We start from the raw sequence: 15,844 nt of genomic DNA on the forward strand, positions 1-15,844 counted from the left end.
TTACATGCTCTTTGCTCGTACTCGTACAAGTTTAAGGCAATTCTCGCTGAAATGAGACAACATTTCTTTATCCATGCTCAATAATCCAGGTAAGAAAATCAAAAAAAGTTGAATCAGTTCATCTGGACACAGAGTTTATTGACAGATACGTTTCATCACTCATCTAAGTGACCTCTTCAGTCTCAACTGACTGCAGGTATCCCTGTCCCTTACAAACAATACAGTGGCACAATGACCGAAACCAACCATCAGTTTCATATGCACATATGGGGGCGTACTTGTCGCGGCCTAGCCCTCAAGGCTCCTGCTGCCAGCGATGGCTAGGTATGGGCCCGACGCTCCAGCGCCATCCATTTTCAGGGCTAGGTGATTCGGCAGGTGAGTTGTTACACAATCCTTAGTGGATTCGGACTTCCATGGTCACCGTCCTGCCATCCCTGAGCTGGGGGGGGGGGCTAAGATTACATGTCACCATCTTACAAAGTTGTGATTGCAACTATTTCCCAACCCTCTGTGAATAGTACACACGGCCATAGAAAGTCTAGTAAAAGGTCACACCGATATTTGCATATGAAACTGATGGTTGTTTCGGTCGTCACGCAACTGTATTGTGTATAAGGGTGGGGTACCTGCAGTCAGGTGAGACTGAAGAGGTCACTTAGATGATGATGAAACGTTTCTGTCAATAAACGTTGTGTCCAGATGACTTGATTCACCTTTATTTGATTTTCTCACCTGGATTATTGAGCAGCATCAAGACACTTAGAAGGACAGGATTAGGAACAATTATATTAGAGGGACCGCTCAGGTTGGACGGTTTGGAGACAAAGCAAGAGAGGCAAGATTGAGGTGGTTTGGACATGTGTGGAGGAGAGATGCTGGGTATATTGGGAGAAGGATGCTGAATATGGAGCTGCCAGGGAAGAGGAGAAGAGGAAGGCCAAAGAGGAGGTTCAGGATGTGGTGAGAGAGGACATGCAGGTGGTCGGTGTGACAGAGGAAGATGCAGAAGACAGGAAGAGATGGAAACGGATGATCCGCTGTGGCGACCCCTAACGGGAGCAGCCGAAAGTAGTAGATCAAGACACTTATTTAAGTAAATTCCATCCTCTAGTGGACAGTGTCCTAGTTAGTGAACTCATGGCTCTTTGGCCCATGGTGTGATGAGACAAATGTTGATTTGATCATGAAAAATGAATCAAATGGCAAAATGTGTCAATAACTCAAGATAGTGGATAGAAATAATGACCAGAGGCGAACCTGCACAGTTGAAACATGTTTAATGACGCAAAGTGGCTCATGCCATCTTGGAGTAAGGTGCAGTAGCTTATGCCAATTTAAAGTTTTCCAGTGCAAGTGCAAGGTTAGCAAAAAGCCAATCAAAGTGCTTCAAGAGTCAATCGTAGTTCTACTCAGTTCACCCAGAGTAAGACGAATTTGGACTTTGTTTTCTTTTTTAAAGCTTAAAACACAACATATCGCTAAGTTCTACTCATTTACTACTAACGGGAACATAGCATTAACTTTAAACCACAGGCTCCTACTGAGCATCGGGCAGTTCCGAAACAAACACTGAAAGCAAGACAATGGGTAACATGTAGAGTGACTAGTAACTGTACTCCAGAAAGCTAAAAGGATGATGTAAATCACAATTCCTCTCCTTGGTCAATAAATCTCAATCAAAGAGAGGCATGGTCACAGACCCAATAAACAGTACACCTTTAAAACTATTTGTGCTATTACATTGTACATGATGTAAGTTAACCACTGAAATGGAGACAGAATGCTGCCTCAAGAACTAAGGATCTAAGAATTTGTGCTTTCCTTCGGATGCTTTTGCGATGCATTGTGACGATCAACCAGTCTCTAATTATTGAGTTGACACAGCCAATCATGGGATGGGGTTGGATGACCGATGTCCTGCCCTGGGAGACCCTGGGGTCGGCAGCACAGCACAACATTCATTTGTTCTTCTGGGCCTTCTGGGCAGACTTGGTGATTTTGCCTGTGGTGGAAACCTTCTTCTCCACGCCCTTGATCACGCCGACAGCCACGGTCTGACGCATGTCACGCACCGCAAAACGGCCTGTGTGGGAAATGGAAGCATAGTTGGACTTATCAAAGAAGGTTGAATCCGTTCATCTGGACACAGCATTTATTGACAAATACGTTTCATCACTATCTGTCACTGAACATTGTGCCCAGATGAACTGATTCAACCTTCTGTGACTTCCTTACCTGGATTATTCAGCATGCATCAGTTGGACTTAATTCATTTACCCATTTATTGTCTATCATTGCGTAATACATACAATTCACCGATGTGGGACTTCAGCCTATCCTATGGGTATTGGGCAGGGAGAAACCCAGGACATAATGCCAGTCCCACACCCAAATTCGCACACACTGTATCTATTGGCACTTGAGTCTCCATTTCCTCTTAACGTGCCTATGTTTGTGTTTTTGGACAAAGATTTTCATTTGGTCCTATGGCGCTCAATTGGTAGAGCGCTGGGTTTAGTAGAATATGCCTTGATCGTGGTACTTAAACTGCCAAGGTGAGGGGTTTGATTCTCACTTGGAACACCTGTACTGTGAGGTGATTCAGTCATTTGATTGTCTAGCACTTTGTGTAGTAGGCCTAGGTAAACGCCATAGAAGTGCAGTCATTCATTCATTTATTTGGACTTTAGGGGGGAACTGGAGAGAGGAGACACCTGGAGGGTTCAAAACAGGAGCCTCTTGCTACAAAGCATTTTATTTGTAATTCTACCTTTGACTTTTATGTGGGGTTTTTGTACGTTAGCCATACAAGAACAAGTTAAAATGGGTAATGGAACTAAACTTGGATATGATTAGCCAAGAAACATATGTGCCTGTTGAAGGTTAAAAAAAAAAAAAAAAAAAAACCCTTGTTAATTTCCATCTCAACGTACCCAGTGGAGGGTACTCGGAGAAGCTCTCCACACACATGGGCTTGCCAGGGATCATATCTACGATAGCAGCATCTCCAGACTTAAGAGACTTTGGGTTGTCCTCTAGCTTCTTGCCAGAGCGGCGGTCAATCTTCTCTTTGAGCTCGGCGAACTTGCAGGCAATGTGGGCAGTGTGGCAGTCCAGCACCGGGGCGTAGCCAGCACTAATCTGGCCTGGATGATTAAGGATGATCACCTGATGGAGCAAGAGGTCAACATGGGTGTACTTACAATAATCTTCCTATTCCAATAAAAACAAAATCCCATGAAACAATGCCAGCACGTCTCTTCCAGCACTCCTTTTCTCAGTACCCAGATCGCCTGCAAATACTGAGGGGGATAACGTAATCGTTTGGAGTATGGCAGCAAATTAAGAAGGGCTGCAGATTACCAGACACTTCTATTCATTCCTCGGTATATCACAATCGTGCATCCCCCATCCCTCTCTTTTGACTGTTGGAGGCTAAAAGGTATAGTCACTTCCAAAGATTAGTATATTAACAAGCAATGTGCCTCATGTACTCAGTTAAAGACACAGTCTCTCTTCCTACAACACATTTCTTCCAATACTTTAGGAATCATTTCCATCGGTGTCTGCCTAACTTTGAGTCCCTCCCTGAAGGAAGACTGATTTATAAGCTTTTGCTGGGCCTACCTGAAGAAAAAAAAAACTGGTCTCAAGCTTTCTAAATATATTTTCTGAACAAGTACCTTTTTTTTTAAAATATATATTTTTCGACCCCCCCCCCTTTTTTTTCTCCCCAATTATACCCGCCCAATCACCCCACTCTTTCCGAGCCATCCAGTCTCTGCTCCACCCCCTCTGCTGTTCCGGGAGGGCTGCAGACTACCACATGCCTCCTCCCATACACATGGAGTCACCAGCCACATCTTTTCACCTGACAGTGAGGAGTTTCACTAGGGGGGCGTAGCGCGTGGGAAGATCACACTATCCCCCCAGTTCCCCCTCCCCCCTGAACAGGCGCCCCGACCGACCAGAGGAGGCGCTAGTGCAGCAACGTTGTGTTTTTTAGCAATCAATTTACTAAACAGGCTGTGAGAAGAAAATCATATTCAAGCACTTTTGCAGTTTAGCACAAAAATGTGGACACTACTTGTAGAGCATCTCCGTGATGTTTACATGTTTTTACACTGTCTTGTGAGTCTGGCTTTTACACTGCATCTTGTTTGGTAAAAGTTGCACATCAGTTGCCAGCGTAATAAAGTTGAGCTGAACGCACAAAACACGGGTTCATTTAAGCCCTGCCCATCACCGGGTCTCTATGGCCAGTTGTCGTGCACCACAGCGCCACAGGAGGTCACTCCTGCCTGTGGCCGTCAGACTGCACACCTCCTCCCTCAGAGGGTCAGACACTCCGAGTTACCGGTCATCAGGATGCCCGTCCACTTGTTCTACCCTGTCGGGTTCTGTTTGTGTTGTTGTTGTTGTGTGCTGCCGTAGTGCAGTATAGATAGGCTGTTATGTGCACCATGCCTGTTGATATAGTTTGTTCTTATTTCTATTTCTTATTTTATCTTTTTCTTGTTTCTATTTGTTTCTATTTTCTTGTTGTCTTGAATCTTGTTAGTTTTTTCTTTACTAGAGCGTGAGCGTCTGTAATGGGACCCAGTTTCCCCTCGGGGGTGAAGAAAGTGTTGTGATTCTGACTGTCATCTACCTGAGCGGTGAAGTTGGCCGCTTCCTGGGGCGGGTCGTTCTTGCTGTCACCAGCCACGTTGCCACGGCGGATGTCCTTCACAGAAACATTCTTGACGTTGAAGCCCACATTATCTCCAGGCATGGCCTCCGTTAGGGCCTCGTGGTGCATCTCCACAGACTTCACTTCAGTGGTTACATTGACCGGGGCAAAGGTAACCACCAGGCCAGGTTTTAGGATGCCGGTCTCCACTCGGCCCACTGGCACTGTTCCAATACCTGAGAAGAAGAAGAAGAATGTCAGGAAAGACGGATTTGAGGGGCATTTAATTAACAATGTAAGCAATCCTGTGGCACGATGGCTAGCGCACAACTTAATATCAAGGGTCCGGGTTCCCACTCTCCAGCAAAACATTTTCTAAGAATTTTCAAGGAAAATGTCCTTGACTTTTGATGGAATATACATGATGGCCATTGCTCGCAGGTCATCTCATTCAGTATTAACGGTCAGAGAAAGCATCACTACAGCCCCTGCGACTGACCGACCGACTGACTGACTCGCACACACACAAACCATTCCTTGAATAGTTAGCGTCTGATCACTGAGTTTTACTGAAATAGCTCCATTTGTTCTGTAATTATCACTGAGTTGGAAAAACAACGTTAAAGTCGGGGGACGTTCATGTGGCTGCAATGTTGTGATGTTTGACACAGCAGCACACCAAAACACCCACGTGAGGGTCATTTCAAACAACAGCCTCTATCTAAATGGACTGTAACCCGTAGCTTGTTACTGAACGGACCCCCAAACTTTCAAGCACTGAGCAGTAAGATCAGGGGCTAAAACTATGCCTGAAAATATGCAACCTCAGTGTGTGAAAATACAGTTTTATGCCCTAACTTTACAATTTTCAAGAATATTTCCAAAATAATATGGAAATTTTAATCAGTTTTATCATTTTCCAGATGTTTTTCCATAACTGGAAAACTCGTCTGTAAATTCCCAGGTTTTTCCAGGACATGTAGGACTCTGATATTTACCTCCAATCTTATAGACATCCTGCAGGGGTAGACGAAGGGGTTTGTCTGTTGGACGGGAAGGAGGCTGAATGGCATCTAGAGCCTCCAGCAGTGTGATCCCAGATGCGTTGCCATCCTTCCTGGTGATCTTCCACCCCTTGAACCAGGTCATCTGGAAAGGAAAATTGGCTTTTTATTGAACATCCAGGGAATGTGTGATCAACCTTTTTCAGGAACACCCTGCCTGGATATATTCACGTATTTAAGCTGCCCAGTGGATGTACAGTCATTTCCAGCTAGTCACAAAGCAGCCTGAACAACTCGGTTTGAGGATCTTGGGAATGCTGACAATAGTGGTTAAGAAAGGGAAAACATTAATTACCAACTTCTCCAACTTGTTGGGGGATTCAAACTAGCAAACTTAAAGCCACGAGCCCTCTTGATTAGACTTAACGGTTGCTGCCTCACTTTTGACAACAGCAACATGGACAGGATCAAATGTCAAGGCTTGGTCTTGTTCCTCTGATTCCAACATCATTTGCATTCTGCTTACGTTTGGGCTAGCCTCTAGCATGTTGTCCCCGTTCCAGCCTGAGATGGGCACGAAGGCCACGGTGTCAGGGTTGTAGCCGATTTTCTTGATATAGGTGCTCACTTCCTTCACAATCTCCTCATAGCGTTTCTGACTGTAGTTGGGCTCAGTTGAGTCCATTTTGTTGATGCCCACAATGAGCTGCTTCACCCCCAGCGTGTAGGCCAGGAGGGCATGCTCGCGGGTTTGCCCGTTCTTGGAGATACCAGCCTCAAATTCTCCAACGCCAGCTGCCACAATCAGCACGGCGCAGTCTGCCTAAAGAGAGAGTAGTTAAAGGATTAGTGGAGGTGATGTGCCTTTGGCCTTTGCATTATTTACTATTAGTTGCTTGTTGGATTGTTGATTGTCTGAATTGAAACTTGTTCTCTTGTTACTGTGGAAGGAGTCAAGAAGTTTTGGGGTCCCTCTAGGAAAAGTCATCACATCTAATGTTGGGGTCCCTCTAGGAAAAGTCACCACATTTCAGGTTGGAAAAAGATCATGTAGAGTCTTTTCTCTGCTGTTAAACACTGTTGTGGGTCATTCTGACCCAAAAGACAACAGAGGGGTCAACTAATTCCACACTTCTTACCAGTGTCATGTTTCTGACGGGTGGCATTCTAACCATATGACTCCTGCAGCTGATTCCTCCTATACCTGATTTGATCGGTCTATGATTGATAGCGCTTGCTTTTTGCACCCTATCGTTCCTGACCACATTAGATGATGTTTTGATATTAAGTAGTTGCATAGATACTCGGAGGTATCGCTTCGTAGTCTTAGGCCTAACTTTTTCTACCTAATAACATTGTGTTTATGTTCTTTTGCCTTTGTTGAGCATCTCATTTTAACAACTAGCTCATATGTCCAAATGTAGCTATCAGCTGAGGAGGAGGTGCAAGTGACGTTAGATCTGGCACACCTGCACACGGGGCCTACAGCAGCCTCCCACATCTTCAGGTGTGCCATGTGTGCCGCTCATCATGGCCACTGGTGCTAGTGTTACACACCTGGGAGGTCCCAGTGATCATGTTTTTGATGAAGTCCCTGTGACCGGGGGCATCGATGATGGTCACATAGTACTTGCTGGTCTCAAACTTCCACAGGGAGATGTCAATGGTAATCCCACGCTCCCTCTCTGCCTTCAGCTTGTCCAGCACCCAGGCGTACTTAAAAGAGCCCTTCCCCATCTAGGAAGAAAATGCAATTGTTGGTGAATGTGTACCGTTAGTCATGTTTGTTTTTGTTTTTATTTTAATTTTACTGACTTATGTGATACAGTCCAGGTATTATGTCCTTTTCATGTGGCCCTGAGTCATCGCTTGTTTGTTACAATGTTATTGTCGTACTTTACCTCATACATGTTTACAAGATGTCAGTCACTGACCTGAGTTTCAGAAGCTGCATAACCCGTCATTCATTCATGAACTCTTAGCGCATGGGTAGCTCCCCTGTAGTAGTAGTAGTAGGAGTAGTAGTAGTGGTGGTAGTAGTAGTAGTAGTGGTAGTAGTAGTGGTGGTAGTAGTAGTAGTGGTAGTAGTAGTAGTGGTAGGTGTGGTAGTAGTAGTAGTAGTAGTAGTAGTGGTAGTAGTAGTAGTGGTAGGTGTGGTAGTAGTAGTGATAGTAGTAGTAGTAGTAGTGGTGGTAGTAGTGGTAGTTAGCGCGTGGGTGGAGTTGACATGCTTTGTTCTGAAAAAGGGGCTGATTTGTTACCATTGTGTAGTTACCCTTTACTTTGGCTTCATTCACGATATTTCTATGCAAGCCAGAAGCTTTCAACTGTGAAAGGAGCGACTCCGAAGTTCAAATGGAAATGGGCCGAGACCGTTCTCTAAGTTGTCTCGGTTTGATTGTTTGGTCCGCACCAAAGTCCGACTGCTGCATTCCTATATTTGCAAAAACACTAAAGGGGGCGGTGTACCAGGGTTCAGTATAACTGCACTAACTAAGGTGTGAAAATGCTCGAAGAGCACTGATTAGCCCCAAAGCTAGCACAGACATGACCACACCTCGGTTTACTGTTTATAGATTTATACGCTCATCCTGTTAAGTTTCTGTCACTTTAAACGACTTCCACAGTGATGATGTTCCTTTGCCTGTCACAGGAAGGCATCCTCGATAACGCCCACCTACCTCCGCTGCTTCCTTCTCGAACTTCTCGATGGTTCTCTTATCGATCCCGCCACACTTGTAGATGAGATGGCCGGTCGTCGTGGACTTGCCAGAGTCCACGTGGCCAATCACCACGATGTTAATATGAAGCTTCTCTTTCCCCATGGCGGCCGGAGCTGCTTACAGTCTGCTGGCAGAGACAGTGGGGTGTAGTGACGGTGTCTACAGTAACATGGTGTGTAGTGACGATGTCTACATGTAACGTGTGTGTAGTGACGGTGTCTACAGTAACATGTGTGTAGTGACGGTGTCTACAGTAACGTGTGTGTAGTGACGGTGTCTACAGTAACATGTGGTGTGTAGTGACGGTGTCTACAGTAACGTGGTGTGTAGTGACGGTGTCTACAGTAACATGTGGTGTGTAGTGACGGTGTCTACAGTAACATGTGGTGTGTAGTGACGGTGTCGACAGTAACGTGGTGTGTAGTGACGGTGTCTACAGTAACGTGGTGTGTAGTGACGGTGTCTACAGTAACATGTGGTGTGTAGTGACGGTGTCTACAGTAACATGTGGTGTGTAGTGACGGTGTCCACAGTAACATGGTGTGTAGTGACGGTGTCTACAGTAACATGTGGTGTGTAGTGACGGTGTCCACAGTAACATGTGGTGTGTAGTGACGGTGTCCACAGTAACATGTGGTGTGTAGTGACGGTGTCCACAGTAACACGTGGTGTGTAGTGACGGTGTCCACAGTAACACGTGGTGTGTAGTGACGGTCTCTACAGTAACGTGGTGTGTAGTGACGGTGTCTACAGTAACATGTGGTGTGTAGTGACGGTGTCTACAGTAACATGTGGTGTGTAGTGACGGTGTCTACAGTAACGTGTGTGTAGTGACGGTGTCTACAGGTAACGTGTGTGTAGTGACGGTGTCTACAGTAACGTGGTGTGTAGTGACGGTGTCTACAGGTAACGTGGTGTGTAGTGACGGTGTCTACAGTAACATGTGGTGTGTAGTGACGGTGTCTACAGTAACATGTGGTGTGTAGTGACTGTCTACAGCAACGTGGTGTGTAGTGACGGTGTCTACAGTAACGTGGTGTGTAGTGACGGTGTCTACAGTAACGTGGTGTGTAGTGACGGTGTCTACAGTAACGTGGTGTGTAGTGACGGTGTCTACAGTAACGTGGTGTGTAGTGACGGTGTCTACAGTAACATGTGGTGTGTAGTGACGGTGTCTACAGTAACATGTGGTGTGTAGTGACGGTGTCTACAGGTAACATGGTGTGTAGTGACGGTGTCTACAGTAACATGTGGTGTGTAGTGACGGTGTCTACAGTAACGTGGTGTGTAGTGACGGTGTCTACAGGTAACATGGTGTGTAGTGACGGTGTCTACAGTAACATGTGGTGTGTAGTGACGGTCTCTACAGTAACATGTGGTGTGTAGTGACGGTCTCTACAGTAACATGTGGTGTGTAGTGACGGTGTCTACAGTAACGTGGTGTGTAGTGACGGTGTCTACAGTAACGTGGTGTGTAGTGACGGTGTCTACAGTAACGTGGTGTGTAGTGACGGTGACTACAGTAACATGTGGTGTGTAGTGACGGTGTCCACAGTAACATGTGGTGTGTAGTGACGGTGTCCACAGGTAACAGCAAGCAGGGTGGACACAATCAGGAACATACCCACACTAACACACATACCCACACCCACACTAACACACATACCCACACCCACAGTAACACACACACCCACACTAACACACATACCCACACCCACACTAACACACATACCCACACTAACACACATACCCACAGTAACACACATACCCACACTAACACACATACCCACACCCACACTAACACACATACCCACACTAACACACATACCCACAGTAACACACATACCCACACTAACACACATACCCACAGTAACACACATACCCACAGTAACACACATATCCACACTAACACACATACCCACACTAACACACATACCCACAGTAACACACATATCCACACTGACACACATACCCACACTAACACACATACCCACAGTAACACACATACCCACACTAACACACATACCCACACTAACACACGTACCCACACTAACACACATACCCACACTAACACACATACCCACAGTAACACACATACCCACACTAACACACATACCCACACTAACACACATACACACAGTAACACACATACCCACAGTAACACACATACCCACACTAACACACATACCCACAGTAACACACATACCCACACTAACACACATACCCACAGTAACACACATACCCACAGTAACACACACACCCACACTAACACACATACCCACACTAACACACATATCCACAGTAACACACATATCCACACTAACACACATACCCACAGTAACACACATATCCACACTAACACACATACCCACACTAACACACATACCCACACCCACAGTAACACACATACCCACACTAACACACATACCCACAGTAACACACATACCCACACTAACACACATACCCACACCCACACTAACACACATACCCACACTAACACACATACCCACAGTAACACACATACCCACACTAACACACATACCCACAGTAACACACATACCCACACTAACACACATACCCACAGTAACACACAAATCCACACTAACACACATACCCACACTAACACACATACCCACAGTAACACACATATCCACACTGACACACATACCCACACTAACACACATACCCACAGTAACACACATACCCACACTAACACACATACCCACACTAACACACGTACCCACACTAACACACATACCCACACTAACACACATACCCACAGTAACACACATACCCACACTAACACACATACCCACACTAACACACATACACACAGTAACACACATACCCACAGTAACACACATACCCACAGTAACACACATACCCACACTAACACACATACCCACAGTAACACACATACCCACAGTAACACACATACCCACAGTAACACACACACCCACACTAACACACATACCCACACTAACACACATATCCACAGTAACACACATATCCACACTAACACACATACCCACACTAACACACATATCCAAAGTGAAAAAACCCCAAACAAACACTATCCAAGGGAACGGACGCCAGCCAGGAGGGCTGTCAGAACAGCGCCCCCTTCAGGCGCTGGTGATAGGTTTCAAAACTCCCAACTTCCACGGTGCAGTACTTTGAGCTGGAGGAGTCCCTCAAGGTAATGCTGGGACACTTGTGAGAGTGGGTCAGCATGTACCATCATCAACACAGCAGTGGGTCCAAAGGGCTGTGCAGGCAGTCACAGCAGCAGAACCAGAGGGGGCGCTGCAGCCTGGACAAGGACACCAGTGGCCCAGTTTACTTCCCATTAGGGCGGTGCTCTCGCCGCACCTTTACCCGTTTTTTGTTAAGTTTTATTTCATTTATTTCTATGTGTGTCCTGTATTTATTCACACCCCTGCTGGACTCTTTCATGGGACCAGGACTCTGTCCCTGCTGGACTCTGCGAGGAGAACCGAGCCGTGATGTTCGTGAGTCCGAGTGCCGCCGGTGTGTCATGAACAGACTCTGCAGCAGAGCTTCGTTCAAGTCTCACGCCACCATTTTGTCGTCGGGCTGGTTTCCGGAGGAGCCGCCATGTCCGCCACGCTGCGCTGCAGCGCACAGGTGCACGCGGAGGAGGGAGGAGGGGGGAGGAGGAGCACGCTTCACCTTAAGTGGGCGTCTCAGTGACGGTTGATATGCCCTCGGTATGTGTGGTGAGCGACGGGTCAATAAATATTCACCTAGAACAAGCAGACCAGACCAGACCAGACCAGACCAGACCAGACCAGACCACGTCCCCTCTTGGGAAACTGGGCTGGAAGCGGCAGCAGGGCGCCGTCTTAATCCCTCTGCGTCAGGTGGACGGCACACGGCGCCAGCCCTGCTCCGCCCCAAGCCCCGCCTCCCTCCCGCCTCCCTCCTCCCTCCCTACCGTTAGAGAGGCGAGGACTCACGCTCGCCACTGTGACCGCGTCGCTCCCACGTCGTGGGGCCCGCAGCCCGCTGTCGCCGCCGCCGCCATGTTCCCTCATCCGCCGCCGGCGGCCCGAGCAGCCCGGCTGCGATTACCAGACGCGTGGCGTCCGCTGCGCCGCTACCAAATGTCCATCCATCCATCCATCCACCCATCCATCCATCCATCCATCCACCCATCCATCCTTTATCCGAACCGCTTATCCTGCTCTCAGGGTTGCGGGGATGCTGCAGCCTGTCATCCCAGCAGCCACTGGGCGGCAGGCGGGGAGACACCCTGGACAGGCCGCCAGGCCATCACACGCACACACACACACACACACGCACACCTAGGGACAACTTAGTGCGGCTGATTCACCTGGCCTACACGTCTTTGGACCGTGGGAGGAAACCGGATCACCCGGAGGAAACCCACGCAGACACGGGCACAACATGCAAACTGCACACAAGAGGACGACCCCCAAGGTCGGACTACCCCGGGGCTCGAACCCGGGACCTTCTTGCTGCGAGGCCACCGCGCTACGCTACCCACTGCGCCACCGCGCCGCCCAGCAAGCGCTCCGTCACACGCAGAGGAAGGGAGAATAAGGGAGGCAGAGGAAGGGAGGCGCGCAGCCTCGCCGCCGGCCAATAGAAGGGGCCGTGAGGGAGGGCCGCGGCGCGCTGCGTGCCCGGAGCTACGCGGTCCACGCCGCCGCGTTGCTCGGCGTGAGTCCTACCTGTGGGTCCGCTGCGGCGCAGGAGACGCTGGTCCGTTTAACGAGCGGCAGACGGACAGAGCGGCGTTGCGTAATGCGCTGTGCGCGTACCCGCTCCAGCGCGCGTCACGGCACGGGCCCGTCACAGACTACACACGGCACTGCGCGAGCGTCCCGGACCAGCGCGCGTCACGGCACGGGACCGTCACAGACTACACACGGCACTGCGCGAGCGTCCCGGACCAGCGTCGACGGGGTTTAAACGGCTTAAAGCGCTCTGGCCAATTACTCCGCTGGCAGCGCTCCTCTGTCTGCACTGGAGTGGACCTGAGCAGGAGGTCCTGGACGGGTCGTGGTCCGCTCGGCCAGCTGACCATCTGCACGTTTAGCGACGGCCCACAGATGGTGGCGGTGTTGGGTGGAGGGGCCCTCCACTCCAGAATGACTCGTTTCGTCTTGCCATGTCTGGTTTCCAAGGTGCAGCAGAAACACAGCTGAGCTTATAAAAGGAAGGACGACTCCTTTAATATGTGGTCTGTTTATTGAGCCAATTAAGGCACAGTAATAAAAAAACTAATGTGGCAATTGCGACAAATTATAACCCAGCGACTAAAACCACCGTTAACAGTAAACATAACACAAAACGGACTCTGAGCATAACTACATTCATTGAAAACCAACACATCATGTAATGACATTTTAATTACTGTAACCCAACACATCATGTAATGACATTTTATTTTAATTACTGTAACCCAACACATAATGTAGCTACAAGGCAAGGACTGGGACATTTTACTGGTCTGTTACCAGGGCAACTAAAAAGTCCCAGAACACAACAACTTTATCCCTTCACTTTTCTCTTATCCTCCTCGACACACACTTTAAAAAATTAAAAAGCAGTGTATTTCATCTTCCTGGCGTAGGGTGGTTCTGGTGTAGGATGGTAGGGTGGTACTGGTTTAGGATGGTATTGGTGCGGGATGGTAGGATGATACTGGTGTGCGCTGGTACTGGTTTAGGATAGTACTGGTGTAGGATGGTAGGATGGTACTGGTGTAGAATAGTACTGGTGTAGGCTGGTACTGGTTTAGGATGGTAGGATGCTACTGGTGTAGGACGCTACTGGTGTAGGATGGTAGAATGGTACTGGTGTAGGATGGTACTGGTGTAGGAGGGTAGTGGTGAAGGATGGTAATGGTGTAGGATGGCACTGGTGTAGGATGGTAGGATGGTACTGGTGTAGGATGGTAGGATGGTACAGGTGTAGGATGGTAGGATGGTACAGGTGTAGGAGGGTAGTGGTGAAGGATGGTAATGGTGTAGGATGGCACTGGTGTAGGATGGTAGGATGGTACTGGTGTAGGATGGTAGGATGGTACAGGTGTAGGATGGTAGGATGGTACTGGTGTAGGAGGGTAGTGGTGAAGGATGGTAATGGTGTAGGATGGCACTCGTGTAGGATGGTAGGATGGTACTGGTGTAGGATGGTAGGATGGTACAGGTGTAGGATGGTAGGATGATACATCTGTAGGATGGTACAGGTGTAGGATGGTAGGATGGTACAGGTGTGGGATGGTACTGGTGTAGGAGGGTAGTAGTGAAGGATGGTAATGGTGTAGGATGGCACTCGTGTAGGATGGTAGGATGGTACAGGTGTAGGATGGTAGGATGATACAGCTGTAGGATGGTACAGGTATAGGATGGTAGGATGGTAGGATGATACAGGTGTAGGAGGGTAGTGGTGTAGGATGATACAGGTGTAGGATGGTAGGATGATACAGGTGTAGGAGGGTAGTGGTCTAGGATGGTAGGATGATACAGGTGTAGGATGATACAGGCGTAGGATGGTACTGGTGTAGGATGATACAGGCGTAGGATGGTACTGGTGTAGGATGATACAGGTGTAGGATGGTACTGGTGTAGGAGGGTAGTGGTGTAGGATGATACAGGTGTAGGATGGTACTGGTGTAGGATGATACAGGTGTAGGATGGTACTGGTGTAGGAGGGTGGGTAGTGGTGTAGGATGATACAGGTGTAGGAGGGTAGTGGTGTAGGATGATACAGGTGTAGGATGGTAGGGTGTAGGAGGGTAGTGGTGTAGGATGGTAGGATGATACAGGTGTAGGATGGTAGTGGTGTAGGAGGGTACTGGTACATGTGACTCTACAGTCTTTATAAGAGTGTGGCCCTGCTCAGGTTAATAAAATAAGGCACACTGGCAGCTTTGGGTGAGAGTGTGTTTGTTGGTGTGTGTAACAAACACGGTGAAGTGCTTCACGACACACACATACACACACACACACACACACACACACACACACACACACACACACACACACACACACACACGGCTTCATGACTTTTCCCTTTTTACACAGGCCTACCTTAAAGGCTGTCCCAGTGTCAGCTGGGTTTATGGAGAACTGATTCGGGTGTGAAGTGATATTTCTACTGTTCCATAAGCTCAAGCTAACCGCCATCATCACCCACAGCATCGCACACGCCAGAGGACTCGCTTGATTGGCTGTCAGCTGGATGGTTTAACAGAGCTGGAAGAAGACGTGCAACACAAAGACATTTATACCACCAGGGCCCCGACCCTAAGGCCATAAGACCCATAAATCTGTTAAGATAGACTTCCTTCTCAGCTGTAAGGCCTGATGGATGGCAGACAGGAAGTGCAAATCCTGCAAACAAAGGCAAGGACGTGTCCGACAGGCACTTCTGTCTGTGACACGGCC

At 48.1% G+C, this 15,844-nt stretch overlaps 1 protein-coding gene across 2 annotated transcripts; it reads right to left on the minus strand.

Moving 5' to 3' along the window:
• Positions 1-1,272: 1,272 nt before the first annotated feature.
• Positions 1,273-15,608, minus strand: LOC130122936 (elongation factor 1-alpha, somatic form). Of its 2 annotated transcripts, none has more exons than XM_056292015.1 (8): positions 15,488-15,608; positions 8,361-8,526; positions 7,237-7,416; positions 6,206-6,502; positions 5,674-5,824; positions 4,655-4,911; positions 2,937-3,171; positions 1,273-2,086 (listed from the first exon to the last, which is right to left on the minus strand). In XM_056292015.1, exons 2-8 carry the CDS (start codon positions 8,502-8,504, stop codon positions 1,962-1,964), a joined length of 1,389 nt encoding a protein of 462 aa, XP_056147990.1. In that variant the 5' UTR covers positions 8,505-8,526; positions 15,488-15,608; the 3' UTR covers positions 1,273-1,961. The 2 variants fall into 2 exon arrangements, with proteins under 2 accessions (XP_056147990.1, XP_056147992.1); XM_056292017.1 differs by lacking the exon at positions 15,488-15,608 and adding an exon at positions 13,121-13,189.
• Positions 15,609-15,844: the final 236 nt, after the last annotated feature.

This window comes from Lampris incognitus, chromosome 13 (assembly GCF_029633865.1).
Source record: "Lampris incognitus isolate fLamInc1 chromosome 13, fLamInc1.hap2, whole genome shotgun sequence".
Classification (NCBI taxonomy): Eukaryota; Metazoa; Chordata; class Actinopteri; order Lampriformes; family Lampridae; genus Lampris; species Lampris incognitus.